Source organism: Neovison vison, chromosome 14 (genome assembly GCF_020171115.1).
Source record: "Neovison vison isolate M4711 chromosome 14, ASM_NN_V1, whole genome shotgun sequence".
In the NCBI taxonomy this organism is placed as follows: Eukaryota; Metazoa; Chordata; class Mammalia; order Carnivora; family Mustelidae; genus Neogale; species Neogale vison.
Genome location: NC_058104.1, coordinates 30,332,885 through 30,352,494, shown reverse-complemented (window position 1 = coordinate 30,352,494; position 19,610 = coordinate 30,332,885). Strand labels below are relative to the sequence as shown.

The following is a 19,610-nucleotide window of genomic DNA, read 5'->3' as shown; positions in this document are numbered from 1 at the left end:
AGTCGGGAGAGTGGTGAACCGTGAGAGAGAGCTCACCGGAAGGGGGCACGATCTGGGTGGGTACTACTGGGGTGCATGTGCCGTGCGGTAAGTCACTGGGCTTATCACAGTGATGGCACTGTGGATGTTTGTTCTACACAAAAGTCTCAGAACATATTACATACATGTATGTATGCAACATACTCTAATTCAATTAAACATTGTTATTTTTTAATCGAGGAGGCAGCATGAGGCATGCCCCACAGCACTGGTTGTCAAGTTCTACTTCCTTCACTAACTGGCCACAGGACCTTGAGTAAACTCAGCAGGGTCTCTCTGAGTCTCCCCTTATTGCAATGGCAAGTGGGGACACAGATGCCTGTCTTACATTCTGCGATGCTTTGAGTATAGAAGGAGGCTCTGTGGAGTCTGGTGCGGTCCCCGGCATGCAGCAGGAGTTCAAGTCGTGGGAGCGGTCATCCCGCACGTCGACCAGCCTCCCTAAGTTACATCTTAACTATTAGCCCCTCAATCCCAGCTAGAGGAAGCCTCTGAGTGTCGTAGGGGAAGGCTCTCCCACGAATTTGCTGCCTGAAATTTCCAACTGTACAGAGACAGTTGCTTAAACCCCCAAGTATGTCATGACTAGACAAAGCACTTTTAACAACAGGACCATTTTTCTGGGAAACCACTGGAACTGAGGGTCTGATAGGCAGGTAGATGCTCGGGCTCCGCAGGCAGAGGTCTGGAACTGGGACTGTCCTGTGTGTCCAGGATATGAGAAGCCCGCTTCAAACTCCTAACAGCAACTTAAAAATGGCTGGTAGCACGTGAGGGAGCAAGGCCACCTCCTTCCTTCTGAGCATCTGAACTAGGGGTTCACGGAGTCTCAGCATCACTTGGGGAACTGAGTGAAGTCCCACCTGAGGCTGAGGTCAGGGCCAGGCCAGCGGGGAATACACTCAGGCATGTGTATATTTAACCACGTTTCAAGGTTATGTATAGTGGACCAGAGAGAGCACAGATCCAAAAGAGTGCTTCTCTGAACTTGACTGGCTGTTGAAATGATTCTGGATGTTTCTTCTACATAAAATTTTCAGGCCTTTTGTTGGGGATCCTAATTGAGAAGGAGTGGGATGAGGCTCAGGAATCTGCTCAGGGAATTCTTATTTTGGCACATGTAGGAAGGCCCCAGACTAGAAGTTCCTGGTGGGTTTTAAAAAAAACTAGGTGATTAAGTAAAAGAAAACAAAACAAAATAAACTTCACTGGACCTTCATGAACGTCAAGCTCGGGGCAGTCTGGGAGGAGGGCACCCCACTACCTTTGTCTATGTGGTAGAGGTAGGTCTCCTGGCTCATGGCGGAGAGGAGGTGCAGGACGCAGGTGTAGATGCGGATTTTATCGTCACTGCTCTCCTCCCAAGTGTAGTCCTGGATCACGTTGAGAAGCTCTCGAACAAGAAACAGGACCCCATGTTCGGGATGATCCTAGTGGAAAGCCAAAAGAAAGGATAAATACTCCTAGAAATGAATCAGGAGGGGAGAAAACCCCCAAAACCATGAAGACCAAAGCCCAGGTCCCCGCCGTCCGCAGCTGTGGAGGAATCCCAGTGGCAGCCACTTGGCAGAGGCGAGCCGCTGGCGGGACTGGCTCCCGAACGCCGAGGAAACGGACAGACCGTTGTTAACGCCACCGATCAGCGCGGTCTGCGGAGACGAGCCTTGAGAGCCTCCCTGGGTGCAAGGAAGGAGGAGGCAAAGTCCCCTGTCAGCTTAATGGCCTGTTTCCAAAATTACAGTCTTGTTCTCCCATGTGTGCAGCAGCACAAAGGCCTGCTCCTCCGACTACAGAAAGCAAGATTGCGGGTCTCGCAGCAGTGGGAACAGTGGAAGCCACCTGCTTTGAGTTAAGTTCCCCACCCCCCAAATGATCCCTGTCACCACCAAAGGCACCAGCTTTAAATATAGCATTGCTCTTTAGGGCGTCAGTGACATTAACAGCTAAATCACGGACGCTCTCTTGGGAGAGGAAAAACCCAAGAGACACTCGGAGCTGAGAGAATGGTGTTTCTCGGATGCTGAAATGAACCGGAAGAGGGTCGCGGATGCCACAAAGCTGGAGCTGGCTTCCCTTGCGACAGGCTACCTACGATTCTGGGTTTCTCCTCCTGAACACACCGTCCAGACCTCCACGGCCAGGGGTGAGGGCCCAGGCCCTGCCACCATCGCCACGCTGACCTGGTAGCCACACATTGTGGCTCCTGGGACCAGTGGGACACCCGCCCAGTCCGGCCAAGCCACTGCCAAACCGTGGCCCAGTGAGCGTGAGGGGATAAACACCCCAAACTTGTTCCACTCCTGCCTTCCAGTCTGCAGTCGGTCCCTGCCATTGGCTGAACGGGTCAGAGAGCAGAAGGAAGCAAGCCCAGGGGACGCGGTCCCCAGGGGCTGGTATCCCACAGGGATCTCGACAGAAGTACAGGGGATGCTACGGCAGCTCGTGCGCCAAGGTCTGGACTCCTGGCCCTGCTGTTCCTTCGGACTGAAATCCACCTGCAAGGCCTGGCCCGACCCGTTCCTCCGCGAGATCCCATTACCTGCAGGCTCCAGAGCCCTCGCCCAGGCTCCTTCACAAATCATGGTTGCATTTCTAAGAGCAGTTTTGAAGGGACTTCTTTATGCCTTCGGGGAACGGCCTGATTAGTTTCCGTCTCTCTCCCTTTCGTCCCGGCCTATAACCCCCCCGGGAGGACCGGTACTTTCATGGGTCGGAGCTGCCAGCTCACAGCCAGGGCTGCCCGAATGGCACAGAACACATTACAACTGGTGCACTCTCCACGCCAGGCGCTTACGTGGCGACAGAGACGAATAACGATCGCGAACTTTCACAGTCACTATGGTAGCTTTTTAGCGTTCCAGAAAGACACTGTGAGGACCAGCCCCTGATTTCACAGAGGGCAGGTGAGCCACGGAGAGGTTAGCCGGCCCCGTGTCACGTTGCTGGTCCACTGAGGAACCAGGGCTCAAGCTCTGCAGTCTGGCTCCTGGGCATCCACGCCGCACCCGGAACGTTCACACCGCCCCTCTCGGACCCGACGGAGCCGGCCCGCTGGGGGGAAGCCACACGCGTGAGCGACCATTCTGAATCCCGCGCGGAGTATGGGAAACGCTGGAACCGAGATGGGTGGGAAATCACACCTCCGAATCCCACGGCGGTAGATAACAGCAGCAACACTTCCAACAGTGACAAGGACAGTGGCGGGGTGAGAGAGACTGGGTACGGCTGTTAACATCCACAGGAGCTGCTGCTTGGATATTCCCAAGAGAGAGGACGCACCATGCCCTGAAGTCTGAAGGCCCCAGGCTAGAGCGATCGAGACCCCCCCCAACCCACCCCCTCCCCGCCCCCGCCCCGTGCCGGGGTCTGCCTTCCATTTACAGTCCGTCGCTCTCAGCCGGCAGCTCACTACCGCCGTTCCTTGCTAACAGCTGTTTCTAACTGGGCTATTTTCTTCTGCTATGTGGATGTTCAAAAATACTTTTTATTTAAGGATCTGCCTTGGAAAGAAACAATAATCCGAACGTTGCAGTAAGCATTTCAACACGGCTGTCCTAACTGTAGTGGGAGCCCATTCAGCACACCTTCCCCGGGGGGGGGGGAGAAGGGGTTGCAGAGACATAAAGGTTTGTAGCAAGCTATTTCCGTGAGCTTTTCGCTCGTAACTGAGGATGAGGGATTACTTCCACCCTTCTGTACCAGGAAAAATTTTTCCTTAAGATATCCGTGCTTCAGTGGTTGTAACTTTTTTTTTTTTTTTTTAATTGCACTTTGATGCTTCGGTGCCAACAACTCAAGCAAGGCAAACACAGGTTTTAAAAAAAAAAGTCAAAGGGGCGCCTGGGTGGCTCAGTTAAGCGGCCCGCTCTTGATTTCAGCTCAGGTCATGATCTGGAGTCCTGGGATGGAGCCCTGTGTCCGGCCCTGCACTCGGCAGGAAGTCCGATTCAGGATTTTCTCTTCCTCTGCCCCTCCCCCACCCCTAAAATAAAGAAATCTTTAAAAAAAAACTAGAAGAACAAAAGGTCCTGGATTCAACTGGCAATGTGAGCAGGGAAAGCACCCCCCCAACTGGGGGGGGCCTGCCTAGGCTGCCTCCCTGACAGAGCAAACCCCACTTATGAGGCAGCTCCCAAGGGACACCTGGGAGGGACTCAACTCTCTCTCTCAGCTGGACAGACAAGGGACCTGGCTTCCACTGTTCGCAATATCCCTTTGGGTCCCTGTTCTGGTCTGCAGGAATCGCTCCATTAAATGTCATTCCCTGATGGGGCATCTGGGTGGCTCAGTGGGTTAAGCCTCTGCTTTCGGCTCAGGTCATGATCCCAGGATCCTGGGATCGAGCCCCGCATCGGGCTCTCTGCTCAGCGGGGAGACTGCTTCCCTTCCTCTCTCTCTGCCTGCCTCTCTGCCTACTTGTGATCTCTGTCAAATAAATAAATAAAATCTTAAAAAAAACAAAACAAAACTGTCATTCCTTGGCAGAGGAAGGTGTATCCTAGAAATGACTAATTTTCCAGGACCGCTAAGGTGAGAGACAGCAAAGACACAGACATCCTGGCTTTGGCTTTGACTTTGGTCTTGGCCGATGACTAGCTGGTGACCCTGGGTAAGTCACTTGCCCTCTCTCTGCCAGGGTCTGCTTCTGTGAAATGAGGATAGTAACAGGCTCGTCTGGAGTATTTGTGAACTGCTGGCTGGCTCACTGGCAGGGGTATGTAAGTGTTGATGATAAACAGTAAAAGACCTTTCGAAAAGGAGCCAGAACACAGGATGGGATGGGATGGGGCGCGGCGCTGGGAGGAGGAGCAGGACAGGAAAGGGGGGTGGGGATGAAGCGGGAGGGCAGGGGACAGATAGGCATGGGTCAGGAGGCTGTCAGGAACCAGCTGTCTGTGGAGCTACACGACTCGGGCAGGAGTCAACCCTGTCATGTGTCACCAGCTCACACCCCTGGTGTCCCTCAGCACCGCCATACACACGAGTCACCGAGGCTCTCTTCTGGTCCCTCCAATGCAGGCTGCCTTCCCACTCCAAGCTTTCCCCATGCTGCCCCCTCTGCCCAGAATGCCTTCTCCTGTCCCCCGCGGCCCTCCATGACCAGTCTTCCTGTGGCTCTCAACTCTAGCGACACTTTCTTGGGACACTTCCCTGACCCACTTCCCTTCCAACCTGGGCTCTCAGAAGTCCCTGTGTTTCTTTGTGGGACTTTATACTATTGGAGTTCCAAGTGTTTATTTGCTTAGTATCTGTCTTCCTGAGCGGAGGACGCACTTCTCTGGTTCACTCCTCAATTCCCGGATCAGCAAGTCTTTGTGGAACAGACGGGACAAACGCAGCTCAGCCCTGGGACACCATGTCATGCTTACGGCGGGACACTTCACAACGATGAGGAGTAGAAAAAGACACTCCCCTGCTGTGTCCCAGATGATCCGTGCCAGGACACGGATGCCAGTAACATATCCACTGCCTGTGTCAACAGAATCAAAATTAGGCCTGTGAGCTGTTACGCTGAACCTGTTCAATGAAGTCCACGGGTCCTACCAAATGTAAGAGAAATGCATCAGCTCAGTTACACAGACGACTCTGCAGGCCAGCAAGAGGCTGACCGCAGCAAATACCAAAGCAGAACGCCTCTGAACGCTCCCAAACTGGCACTGTTGGCCAGAGAGAGGGCTGGCCTGGGGAAATGTTTATTTCCGCACTGACAAGTACCAATAAAGGGGGTCAGGGAGTTTATTTAGCCTGTTTAGTCTAAAGTGACTTCAATTTTTTTTTCCAAACAAATAAAATGAATCGAAGCCTTTTAAAAGGCTCATACACAGTTGGTAGGGACGTCGACTGACGCAGCCACTGTGGAAAACAGTATGGAGGTTCCTCAGAAAATGAAAAATAGAGCTGCTCTCGGATCCAGCAATGCCACCTCTGGGTATTTATCCAGAGAGCTGAAATGAGGATCTCGAAGAGACACCAGCACTCCCGTGCTCACTGCAGCACTGTTCCTAAGGGCCAAGATGTGGAAAGAACCTTTAGGTTCTTTGGGGCGTGGCGCTGGGAGGAGGAAGCCCATCGATGGATGAAGAAAATGTGACATGCACATCAAGACAGTACGGTACCGGCACAAAAACAGACACACAGATCAACAGGACAGAAGAGAGAGCCCAGAAACAGACCCTCAACTCTATGGTCAACTAATCTTCAACAAAGCAGGAAAGAATGTGCAATGGAATAAAGACAGCCTCTTCAACAAATAGTGTTGGGAAAAATGGACAGCCACATGCAGAAAAATGGAACTGGACGATTTCCTTGCACCACACACAAAAATAGACTCAAAATGGATGAAAGACCTCAATGTGAGACAGGAATCCATCAAAATCCTTGAGGGGAACACGGGCAACAGCTTCTTCGACATCAGCCGCAGCAACTTCTTCCTAGGAACATCGCCAAAGGCAAGGGAAGCAAGGGCAAAAATGAACTATTGGGACTTCGTCAAGATCAAAAGCTTTTGCACAGCAAAGGAAATAGTCAACAAAACCAAAAGACAACTGACAGAATGGGAGAAGATATTCGCAACTGACATATCAGATAAAGGGCTAGTATCCAAAATCTATAAAGAACTTAGCAAACTCAACACCCAAAGAACAAATAACCCAATCAAGAAATGGGCAGAAGACATAAACAGACATTTCTGCAAAGAAGACATCCAGATGGCCAACAGACACATGAAAAAGTGCTCATCATCATCATCACATCACATCACTCGGCATCAGGGAAATACAAATCAGACCACAGTGAGATACCACCTCACACCAGTCAGAATGACTAAAATTAACAAGTCAGGAAACAACAGATGCTGGCGAGTATGCGGAGAAAGGGGAATCCTCCTACACTGTTGGTGGGAATGCAAGCTGGTGCAGCCACTCTGGAAAACAGCATGGAGGTTCCTCAAATAGTTGAAAATAGAGCTACCCTATGACCCAGCAATCGCACTACTGGGTATTTACCCTAAAGATACAAATGTAGGGATCTGAAGGGGCATGTGCACCCGAATGTTTATAGCAGCAATGTCCACAATAGCCAAACTATGGAAAGAACCTAGATGTCCATCAACAGATGAATGGATAAAGAAGATGTGGTATATATATATATATATATATATATATATACACATACACACAATGGAATACTATACAGCCATCAAAAGAAACAAAATCTTGGGGCGCCTGGGTGGCTCAACGGGTTGAGGCCTCTGCCTTCGGCTCGGGTCATGGTCCCAGGGTCCTGGGATTGAGCCCCGCATCGGGCTCTCTGCTCAGCAGGGAGCCTGCTTCTCTCCCTCTCCCTCTCTGCCTACTTGTGATCTCTGTCAAATAAATGAATAAAATCTTTTTAAAAAATTAAAAATTTAAAAATGTAAAAAAAGAAACAAAATCTTGCCACTTGCAATGGCATGGATGGAACTAGAGCTTATCATGCTGAGCAAAATAAGTCAATCAGAGAAAGACAATTATCATATGATCTCCCTGATATGAGGAATGTAAGAAGCAGAGCAGGGGGTTGGGGGGTAGGGAAAGAAAAAAATGAAACAAGATGGGATCAGAAGGGAGACAAACCATAAGAGACTCTTAATCTCGGGGCGCCTGGGTGGCTCAGTGCGTTAAGCCTCTGCCTTCGGCTCAGGTCATGATCCCAGCGTTCTGGGATCGAGCCCCGCATCGGGCTCTCTGCTCCGCGGGGAGCCTGCTTCCTCCTCTCTCTCTGCCTGCCTCTCTGCCTACTTGTGATCTCTCTCTCTCTCTCTGTCAAATAAATAAATAAAAATATTAAAAAAAAAAAAAAGAGACTCTTAATCTCATGAAACAAACGAAGAGTTGCTGGGGGGTAGGGGGTAGGGAGAGGGGGGGTGGGGTTATGGACATTGGGGAGGGTATGGGCAACGGTGAGTGCTGTGAAGTGTGTAAGCCTGAGGATTCACAGACCTGTACGCCTGGGGCAAATAATACATTATATGTTAATAAAAATAATTTAAAAAAAAGAAAAATGTGATATACGAGGGATTGATATTCAGCCTTAAAAAAAGAAGGAAATGTTGTAAAATTATGCCAAGATGGACGAAACTCAGAGGCTCTCAGGCCAAGTGAAATAAGCCAGCCACAGAAAGACAAATACTCATGATTCTGCTTCTATAAGGCCGTCCACAACAATGACAGGACCAAAGGATGGGATGGTGGCTGCCGGAGGTCCGGGGAGGAGGACATGGGGAGTTAGTCATCAATGGGCTTCATGGTTCAATTAAGCAGGACGAATATTCTAGAGATCTCTGTACAATACTGAGCCTGTAGTCAGTAAGACCGTATCATCCACTTAAATATGTGCTCAGAGGGTAAGTGGATCTCAGTTTAAATGTCTTTACAACAATAAAATTAAATGCAAAAAATTAAACACTAAAAGCTGCGACATGAAAGGATATGCTGCGAACCAGGTCTAAGTGGGTTACAGGGGTCGTCTCCACGCGAAAGCGCCTCACAACACACGTGCCTCAAGGGCGGCCCATCCTCGGGCCTGGGAGCCCACACAGCATTCAACCGCAGCTTTTCAGCCTGAACATCGGGCACCTCCAAGCCCGCCCGCAGTTAGCTGTGTCCCAGGGGAGGGACGGACAGCTGCTAAGGCTCAACCTCGAGCAGATCAAGTGCACTGTAAATGTTTCACGCTCAGAGGGTGCAGGACGGGCTCGGCAGCGGCACAGACCTGGGTTCAAATCCCAACTCTGCTGTTCACCAGCTGCGCGGCCTCGGGCAAGCTGCACAGGCTCCCCAGCTCTGGGGTGACCTACGTGGGAAAGGCACAGGGAGTCCCCCCTTGCAGGAATTACACTGGGGCTAGTCTTCATCTCATTTTCTTTACTAAACCCCAGCAAAAGCCTGCCCGCTGATACCAGGAACAAGAAAATCCGCTGAGACCTGGGGACATTCCCGCGAATGCCTACGGGGCCAGGAAAGCAACAGAAATGGGTTCAGTGGGTCCAGAGGTACCCACGGGAACGGCAGGGAGGGCACATGCCTCCTGCCCAGCCCCCCAATATGGGGAGGCTGCTCCCAAGCTGAGGCAAAGTGGCCAGGTCGGAGAATGTAGGCCCCCCATCGCAGGATCTGATTTTTCAAGAGGAGCCGAAAATCTGGGGTTTTCTGTGATCTACCAATTTTTAAATGTGGGTAATTCATTCCAAATGTTTTCCATCATTATGTGGCCAAAAAAGCCTGTCTGCGGGCTGGCTTCCATCCGCTGGTCATTAGTGCGCGACCCCAGGGACAGAACTTCTGGGTCCCAAAGTGCTTTCAGATCAGTTGCTTCATTCACCCTCCCAGCGGCCCTGCCAGGTGGGCATTCCGGTGACATTTCAGACAGGAGACGAGTGAGGCTCTGACGAGTCAGACAACTCTCCCAGAGCCACTCGGGGCTGCTGAGTCACTGGGTCAAACTGCCCTCAAGTTTCTGACTCCAAGGCTTTTGTCCAGGCTCCAGTGATTTTGAAGAAAACACCACATGCAGACGGAAAATGCAGCCCAATTAACCAATGAATGGTGACATCCATCAGCTGGCTCCTTAGAAACTCGGACCGTTGTCGGTCCCCTCACTTGACAACTGGACTACCCAAAAAAGAGAACGTGATTCCACAGAGGACTAAGAAAGTGATCTGGAAACAGTGGAGTCAACCACCGGGCTCTCCCTCCTGACCACGCCATCCTCTCTCTGCAGCACTTGGGACCTCAGCTAGGACACTTGGAAACGGAGCCATCTTTCTGTCTCCTCGGCTCCTCCGAGAGACCATTTGAACGCTGGACAGTTCAGCCCCTCAAAATGCACACAGCAGGGATGGTGCGTATATTCACAGAGATGTACAACTGTCACCATGATCAAGCCTGTACTCCTGAGAGCAGAGTTACTTCCTGTCAAAGTGGTCCTAGGACCGTCCAGCCCTGACTTACTCAGGGGCTTTCAAAAATGCTGACTCAGGCTGTGAAGTGTGTAAACCTGGCGATTCACAGGCCTGTACCCCTGGGGCTAATAATACATTATATGTTAATAAAAAGATAAAAAATTATATTTAATGGGACGCCTGGGTGGCTCAGTGGGTTAAGCCGCTGCCTTCGGCTCAGGTCATGGTCCCAGGGTCCTGGGATCGAGTCCCGCATCGGGCTCCTTGCTCAGCAGGGAGCCTGCTTCCCCCTCTGCCTCTGCCTGCCATTCTGTCTGCCTGTGCTTGCTCTCTCTCCCTCTCTCTCTCTGATAAATAAATAAAATCTTTAAAAAAAAAAAAATGCTGACTCAGGGGCCAATCCCAACCTCTAGAGTGAGCCTCTCTGGAACGGGGTTCCCAAGAATCTCTATTTTAACAAGGATTCCGGATTCCTACATACATGTGGCTCTACTAGGAGCCAGTCTGTTTCGTGCCTGGCCCTGTCGCAGTGAAGGCCATGGGCTCCTCAGAATACAGTTTTCTAATGCAGAAAATAAAATATGTAAGACTACAAAGGAAACCAATTATGCTAAAATATACTTGTCAAAATATTCTTTTAACGTATTTGTCATATCGTGTTCTATTACTTCCTGGTAAAGACATTAAATTAGCCATCGTCTGAAATGGGCCACACCTGAAATGTGATATAAACATGTGGCTGATTCCTCTGGTGACAAAGTCCCAGCTCTGTCACTACTACTGGGGCTCGCTGCCTCCAGAGCTCGCAGCGGAGCAAACGGCTACGTTTATTCACTGAGATTTGTAAAAATGAGAACTTTTTCCTTCTCATCTTAAATTCACGGTTGCCCCTGCCAGACCCTCAGAGAGTACGCAGACCCCGAGTAAGAACCCCTGCCAGAGTGCGGGTCCTGGCGCCGCATCTGGAGAAGCCTTGACTCCTGCCAGCCCAAGACTCACTGCTGGTCAGTACGCCCCACGAGAAACCCCAGCACGCTTCCAACAGCGTCCCCTTGGACCTCGGCGACCTTGTTTTGGTTTCTAGTACTTGCTGCCAAAAGAGCGTCACCATCACCTTTTACGTGGCCGAGTGTGTGCCCACTGTTCTCATCACATAGGCAGACTTACTCCCTTAATGCTCCCAACAACCCGGAGATAGAGACACTATCACTAATCCCATTTCCCAGATGAGAAGACGGCAGCCCTGTCATGTGACACAATCACCCGAGCCTGCAGAGCTGGAAGGTGCGGGAGCCGGGATTCTAACCTCGGCATCTCGGTCCCCAGACCTGAGCCCTTAACCAGGAAGTAGCACGCCAGACCGCCTGGAGAACCACAACTGATACACACCCAGGACACAAAATGAACGGAAAATACACCGAGTAATTCAGGGGCACCTCACTGGCTTGGTCAACAGAGCATGTGGGATCTTGGGATCATGAGCCCTGTTTTGGGGGAAGAGGTAGAAAGCCGATCAAAGAAGGACATCACCTATAGCTCTTCTGGCGAAACGTACCGGAACTATTAATAACGTAGAAAAGAAATTGCAGAGGAATTCCAGAAGGAATGATTCCGACGGTCGCATCTTCCCATCGATATTGATCATCTTGGGAACTTCTGGAATAAGGCTTATGGCGGCTTTGAAAAAGGCATCAGCTGTAAGACAGAAGAAAAGTCCATGTATGAGAACCCTGAAAAATTCAGGTTCTGTTTTCTTCTTCTCCGGGCCTGGAGGCCCGTCCTGAGAGTTCCGTGGAAGTCAGGCCACACTGAGGGCCCCACACAGAGGGCAGGTCCTACAAGAGGGTTTCTGCAACCTTAACTGACTTGTTGAACATTCAGCTGAGAAGGCACTGCTGTCCCCTCCCAAATCCCTCTCTCTCCTTCCTTCCCTCACTGAGCAGCTCAGCTCACAGAACCACAAATGGGCTTTAATAACGAAGTGAAATAAGCAAGTGACAAATTTTTACAGAAGTCACAGCTGCGGGGACTGAGCGCTCAATCTGGACTGGTTCCCAGAACCGTCCTGTGCTCCGCGTGCGAAAGCACAGCCACGGGGCCCAGTTCCCAGATGGGAAGCAAGGTGTGGAAGGACAAGTGCCCGGTCCTACATCAGTGTCCTGGGTACACCGAGGCTCCCATCCTGGAGGCAGAGTGGGGCGCCGACTCCGGGCTGTGTCTATGCTAGCACGCCCTAGATTTGTTAAAGAAATAACTGAGACATCTGAAGGAATCCACACATGGACACACACACACACACACACACAGAGGCACGCGCACGCAGCTTTAGAGATTTCTGACGAGGTGAATCATTCCAGAGAATCACTTGGGAGATGAAGTTTTCTTTTTTTTTTTTTTTTTTTAAGATTTTATTTATCCATTTGACAGGCAGAGATCACAGTAGGCACAGTAGGCAGAGAGGCAGGCAGAGAGAGAGGGAGAAGCAGGGTTCCCGCTGAGCAGAGAGCCCAACGCGGGACTCGATCCCAGGACCCTGAGATCATGGCCCGAGCCGAAGGCAGAGGCTTTAACCCACAGAGCCACCCAGGCGCCCCAGGGAGAAGAAGATGTTTTTAAAAAATATTTAGTATACCGTAAAACAAGAAGACCTCAAAGGATGAGAGAAAGCAAGGCACGGAGGGAGGAAGAGGAGAGGGAGGTGGAAAGAGGAGGAGCTGGGAGGGAGGCAGGAACAGGAGGGCAGAGAGAGGAAGGACTGGAGGTGGGGGCTGAGGGAGGCAGAAAGAGTTCTTTCTAGAACTGCCAAAGCATTCACCATGAGAAAAAGCCTCAAGGACAAAACAGACCGAACATCGACCTGACAAGAGAAATCTTAAACTACCCAACAAGATCAAACGTTTGCATGGTCCAAATAAATACACTTCTACGGCGGAACGACTTCCAGCGATGCGGAGAGGACACAGCGCTGGCACACAGCATCCTGAACTCCCACCGGAACCCCACCCAGCACCCCAGAGCGGCACATGCGGCAACAAACGCCTCCCTCCTGGCACCAAGACCTGTGCTTAATGAGAAGAGTCTGTGTCTACAGCCAGGGGCGGGGGGCGGGGGGTCACCTTCTCTTCCTTCTTCAAAGCAAAAAAAAAAAAAAAAAAAAGACAACAACAAAAGCCATGTTAAGCAAAGGCAGCTCTCTCAGAGCTTTCCAGAAACTTCCTTCCCAAGCTGTCTCCCCCAAATGGAACTCACACCCCTACCACATTCACCAAGCAGTGAACAGGCACCGTGAGCACAGAGAAGAAGGGGGAGAGTCAACATCGGTGTGCGACGGACGTGATTACGGTACTTAACACCTACTTACTCAGAGCCTGTTGTGTCCTTTGGTCTTGGCAGGGGAGACACGAAGTAGCCACCATCGAGCTTGCTGGACAGAAAGAGATTAGATAAAGGACCTCTGGGAAAAGACACCTGACACCGACTCCGGCAGACAGACGCAGAGGCTGCAGGTTCTCCTGTCGCAGGCTACCGACAGGAGTAAAAGACAGCATTCGAGGGAACCATGGAGACTCCTAGGCCCTGCCGTCAAGTAGTCCGTATTCTTAGTCCTCGACTGTCCTACGGGGAAGGCGAATTGATTTCCGTGTCCACATCCCACATGAGCACACAGGCTCAGAAAGCGAGTGGCCAGGTTCAAGTAGCCCAGGGTCGGTCAAGTCCATCATCCACACTAAGCAATACAATCAAATCGGCATTAAAAAATATATATATATATCTAAGCCTGCAAATCATCGATCTGATAGGGGGTTTATATCTAGAAAACATGAAGACGTTCTCCAGCAACAGCAGAACAGATAACCTGACTAACGATGGGCAAAGGACCCGAACAGACACTTCTCCAAAGAAAACAGCCAAGTAGGTCAACAAGCAGGTGAACGGATCAATGATTATTAGAAACATGCGAATCAAAACCACAGTGAGATTTCATCCCTGGGAGACAACAACAGGATGGGCACCGTGGAAAACCGAGCGGGGGCAGAGATGTGGAGAAACTGGAACGCTGGCGCCCCCCCTGGTGGGAGCGTGAAACCGCGCAGCCGCTGTAGGAAATGGTTTGGAGGCTCCTTAGGAAGTGGACACAGATTTAGCACCTGCCCCTGCAGTTCCACGTCCAAGGGGGTACCCTCCAAAGAAATGAAAGCAGGGACTCAAACAGCCATGTGTACAAGAGCGCTCACGGAAGCACTAGTCACGAGAGCCAAAGGGCGGCAACCACCCTAATGTCCACCAGATGGACAGAGAAGCAAGCAACGGAACAGCGCTCAGCCTGAAAAGGAAGGAAATTCTGACGCGGTCTCCAACATGCACGCGCCGGAAAACATCATGCTGAATGACATAGGTCAGACAAGGGGACACGCACATAGGATTGCGCTTTTGGGAGGCAGAGTTGAATTCGTAGAGCAGAAAGCAGAACGGGGAGAGGGAAATAGTCACTGTTTCATGGATGTGCTTTTCAGTCGGTTTGGGATGATGAAAACGTTCTGGAAATGGATAGGGGTGAGGGCTGTCCAGCACTGCCAACGCACCTAGAGCCAGGGAACTGCACGCTGAGAACTGCTTACCGTGATGCGCTTCACGACACTGAGATGTAACCTCACTACACGAAGAAGGAACAGAGCTGAATCCACCACGGACGCTACCCCCTTTAAGCTCAGGCAGGCCTGGACCCCACCGGGTCTGGCTGTCTTCCTTCTGCGGGAAAAGCTCTCTGTCCCCATGGCTCTATAGGAACTGCTTTCGGGTGAAAACATGAATTCCATAATGAACGAGGTGAAGAGCCTCTCTTAGCGGAAACGAAAATTCTGCTCAGAACAACTTGAAAGGCCATTTATTTATTCTATTTATGTGTTTGTTACCAAATGGCCCCGAGAAAAGTGCCTATTATTATGCCTCATTAAAGGGAGAGCAGCTTTGCGCCCGGTGCTCTGTTCCTCGTGAATGCCCCCACTCGGTTCCCATTGCAAAGGAGAGGGCTAAAATAAACAGTTATTTAGGGGCTGGGGCAGGCAATGTTCCAGACTGTTCCAAAGCAGATTTTTGTTTCTATCCTCAGAAGACTTACTCCACATATAAAATCTTATCTAGGAGACTTCTCAATTCTGACTTAGTAATTAGGGCTACAATCCTACTGTATATGAAAACAGCTTTTCCTCCCGGAGTTCAGAATAACCTCATCAATACTGTAGAGCACTTTTGTGGCTATTAAAAGCCCCGGAAGACAATCCAAGATAAAATGGGCTAGATATGCTTTTTTTTTTTTTTTTTTAAGATTTATCCATTTATTTTAGAGAGAGAGTACACGCAAGCAGGGGGGAGGGGGCAGTGGGGAGTGGTGCAAAAGGAAGGAAAGAGGTGGGGAGAGAGAGAGAGCATGCATGCGCATTCAGCAGACCCCCAGCTAAGTGCAGAGTCAGACACAGAGCTCGATCTCGGGACCTAAGCCAAAATCAAGAGTCGGATGCTTAACTGACTGAGCCACCCAGGCGCCCTAGTTTTGTTTTTAAGACCTACACAAAAAGGAGAAATCAGATTCCCATCCACAAAGACTATTATTCATTCCTTTTTCACTGGGGAAAGGAAAAAGCCAGGTATATGGACCAGCTTCTCTACGCTGTATCTTTTTCTACCTGAATCTTCTGAGGTTTCATGAACAACAACAAGGCTTCTTTTCCACAATCCACTTACAAAAAAAAAAAAGAAAAGAAAAGAAAAGAAAAAGATGCCACCCAGACCTGGCTGGCCCCACCCGAGCACTGCTTCTGTTGGAGACCCTTCTTGGGGTGCTGACCCCTCTGCAGAGCGGTGTTCTGCTGTTTGCTGCGCAGGGATCGATGTGTCCTCCAGCGCTGCGGGCTACTGGCTGAGGGTAGACCCAGCCACCATCCGGGCTCACAGGAAGAGGGCCTGTGCTCCCCTCGGAGCCAGTTTCCTAAAACTCCTTTGTTATAAGAATCATCAGACGCCTTGCAAAAAATACAGGTTCCCAGGCTCACTATCGCCAACGGGATGGTTTCACGGTACAGTCACTCTGCAGGACGTGGCAGCTCCTCCCACTGTGCGTGGCTGCTACCTACACGCACCTACGGGCTCTGGTAGGACGAACCTCAAAACTGGGATGCGAAGTGAGAGGGGTCGATCGCAAAAAGACCTGTATTGTAAGACTGCATTTTTGTGAAATAGTACGCAGAGGCAAATCCAGAAACACAAAGTAGATTGGAACCGGCCTGGACTTGGAAGAGGGAAAACATGGAGTGACTACTTAAGGGATCTAGGGTTTCCTTTTGGGGTGGTGAAATTGTTCTGGAATTAGTGGCAACTGCTGCACAACTCTGGGAATGCCCTAAAGCCAGATCAATTATACACTTAGTAGAAGGATGGATTTTATAATACATGAATCAATCAGTTCTCACTAAGTGGTCATTTATACGAATTTATATGAATCCCCAGGTGCTACCTTACATGTATTAAACTACATCATCCAAGATAGAAATTTAGAAATCAGGGGGCACCTGGGGTGGCTCATGGGGTTAAAGCCTCTGCCTTTGGCTCAGGTCACAATCCCAGGGTCCTGGAATTGAGCCCCGTATCAGGCTCTCTGCTCTGCAGGGAGCCTGCTTCCCCCCTTCTCTCTCTGCCTGCCTCTCTGCCTACTGTGATCTCTGTATGTCAAATAAATAAATAAAAACTTAAAAAAAAAAAAAAAAGAAGGGAGGAAACAGATTATTGGTGACTTTTATTTTGAGGCTTTTTACATTAAGTTGTATCTTCCTTTGTGGGAATTTTTTCAAATGAGCACAAGGTAACATTTTTTTAAAATAAAAATCATTAAGAAATAAAAATAACGTCCAGGTTGTCTGTTTTTCAACTGTTTTTCAATGATTAACAGTATAGTACCCCAGTCACCCTCCGTTCGAGAGGACATAAACTCAGACTGGAACTGTCCCGTCCGAGAGTAAGGTCACTCTTGTATCCCTGGTGGTGTCGGCGCAAAATTGGACTCAGTACATGAATCGTAAGAGACAGTCAAGAAGCGATAACCCACCTTCAGAGGCGGTGTTTGGTTTTTTTTCAAGAACCCATTAGCTCAGGGCTAACGGAAATCTTTACTATTCTTCGGAGTCATAAATTCCCAGGGTTAAAGGAGAGTTCAGAAGCAATCTGCTGCACTCCCAAAGAGACCTCAGAGAAATCACATGCCTTCCTGGATAACGGAGACGGAGAGCTCCGAGGCCAGGGAACTCTAGGAAAGGCATCCTCATAATGTCTTAGGACAAGACGTCACAAGGGGGTGAACGATTCCCCCTCATCCCTTGAATCTACTGGACTAAATCGAGATTCTGGCTCTACTCTCGAGTTCTATCAGCCCTACTGCTGCAATGTGGGACATGGCCCACGACACCTCAAACTTTGTATTTTGGATTTAATGTTAATGTCACCCCTAAATTCGTCTGCTGAAATCCTACCTGCTCCTCAAAATGATATTAGAAGAAGGGACTTCGCAGTGATGAGATCATGGGGGTGGAGCCCTCATGAACGGGATTAGTGCCCTTGTAAGAAAGGCTCCAGAGAACGTTCTCACCCCTTCCACACACGAGCACACAGTGAGAAGATGGCAGTCTATGAACCAACGAGTCCTCACCAGACACTGAATCTGCTCTGGCTTCATCTTGGAATTCTAGCCTCCTGAACTGTGAGCAACACATGTCCATCACTGAAGCCACGCGGTCTACGGGGTTTCCATTACGGCGGGCTGAACGGTCTGTCATCAGGATACACCACCACCAAGAGGGGCTGGGGGCAGTGCCTTCCGGTAAAGCCTCGTGGTCTAAATGGCCAAGTTCCTACCAACAGAGATTTAACGCTGTTTCTTACTAAACCGTGTTTCCGAAATGGACTGTTATTAGAGCAGTTAAGCTGGAGGATTTAAGGGGCCGTTATTTTTCTAATATATACACAGGGTAAGATTTTAAAAAATATGAGTGCCTAGAAACAAGTACATACTTCATCCACGAATGCTTACTGGTTATCAGCGACGGCTGAATCTGACCTTGGTCCTGCCCTCTGCTTTATGCAGAAGGGCCCCCCTCAATTTATGGAGAATCGACGCATTGTGCAAAGTCCACTGTGGTCCCAGAAATGACTTCTCACTTCCCATGAGCCGTCCACGTACCTGACTCCTGTCTTTGGGGTAATGCACGGTCGACACACTTTTCTGAAATCCCCGCGGTGGCTCACAGGAGACTGTGAGGGTGTCTCTGTGGAGATTAGGTCCGGAGTTCCCTGAGCAGAAAGGAGGAAGTCTCTCCCTCATCTTAATCCTGGTTCTCTGTTTTCTACATAAGCTTATCAGACGTTCAGTCTCTAATAATTGGCCGCCGGCAACCAGAGGCACCCAGGGCCAGAAATCACACTTTGTATCGTGGTTGACAGGAGCTAACGTAACCTCGGGGAAGCCCGGGGGTAGAAAGAGCATGGGAAGTCCCATGGGTCCACTTATGAGCTGGACCCTCCTGGGCCAGCCCTATGACACTCTGGAACCTTAGCCTCACCGTCTGCAAAACGAACACAAACGACCTAGCAAGCACCACGGGCTGAGTGGGACTAGACGGGTTTGCCACAGGTTCGGGTCTCTGTCAGGCCCCAAACCATCCTCCAAACTTCATCTCCTGTTCGTTCCTTCCAGATGCGCTGTGCTTCCAGCCACCAAGCCTCTGCCCCCACGTTTGCCTCAGCCTTCTGCCTCATTTCAGCGTAGAGACGTCCTCCCGTCCAGGCTCTTCAATGCCACATTTTATGAAGTTTTTTCTTTTTTTTTTTTTTTTGTTCTCCCAAGCCAAGTGTCCTCTCTCTCTCTCTCCTCTAAAATTCTCTTGCACATTTTAGGAACATCTTGCACGACGTCCATCAGGAGCTGCCTTGTCTACATGTAAACCGACAGGCCCTCCCCTACAAGCATGCCGTCTCTTTAAGTGCCTTCCTGTCCCGGTGCAAGGCTGGGCACTGTGGCTTGTGCATTAAAAAATGGCCACGAAATGCTGGCAGGAGGAGGCATATCGGAGACATTTACTAATATAAAGAGCTGAGTGCACTTACGGGGGGTCTCCCCTGCCCCTTTTCTGTGCGTTCTATCCATCCCAGGCCCTAATACTCCCTAAGGAAGATGGACCATGCATGTTGGGACCACGCATGTGTGGGACAAGCTTCATGCCCCCTGCCCACCGGTGACTTTGCTTTGTCTCTGATCACCAGAGAGGCCACAAGGTCTGGAGAAAACAATCACACCGGATGTATCCTTCAGAGGACCGTCTGCCAATGGAACTGGTAAATACAACCTTGAGCACGGACCCCAGGGACTTGGTAAGTGGACGGAGGCCATTTTTCTTCATCGCAAGCCGCTTGTTACTCTCCAGAAGGAGGAGAGAATATTCTCTCCTCCTCCACACTACTGTCCTAGCCTTCTCCGATGGCAGTGATGGTCCGCGGTGGCTGGTGGCTATCACCACACTCGGCAGGCCATGGCCTCCCTCTCTTCTGTGCTGCTTCAAGGTCCTCAAGGATCGAACCAGCACAACAG

The 19,610-nt window shown here is 50.2% G+C and overlaps 1 protein-coding gene across 1 annotated transcript in view; it reads right to left on the bottom strand.

Moving 5' to 3' along the window:
- The window catches only part of VPS35L (VPS35 endosomal protein sorting factor like), a 120,368-nt gene that overhangs the window by 11,378 nt on the left and 89,380 nt on the right, over window positions 1–19,610 (bottom strand). Inside the window, exons 27-28 of the mRNA XM_044233738.1 lie at window positions 11,535–11,674; window positions 1,304–1,469 (exon numbers count right to left, since the gene is read on the bottom strand). Coding sequence (XP_044089673.1) covers window positions 1,304–1,469; window positions 11,535–11,674 — 306 coding nt within the window. The remainder of the gene's footprint in view (window positions 1–1,303; window positions 1,470–11,534; window positions 11,675–19,610) is intronic.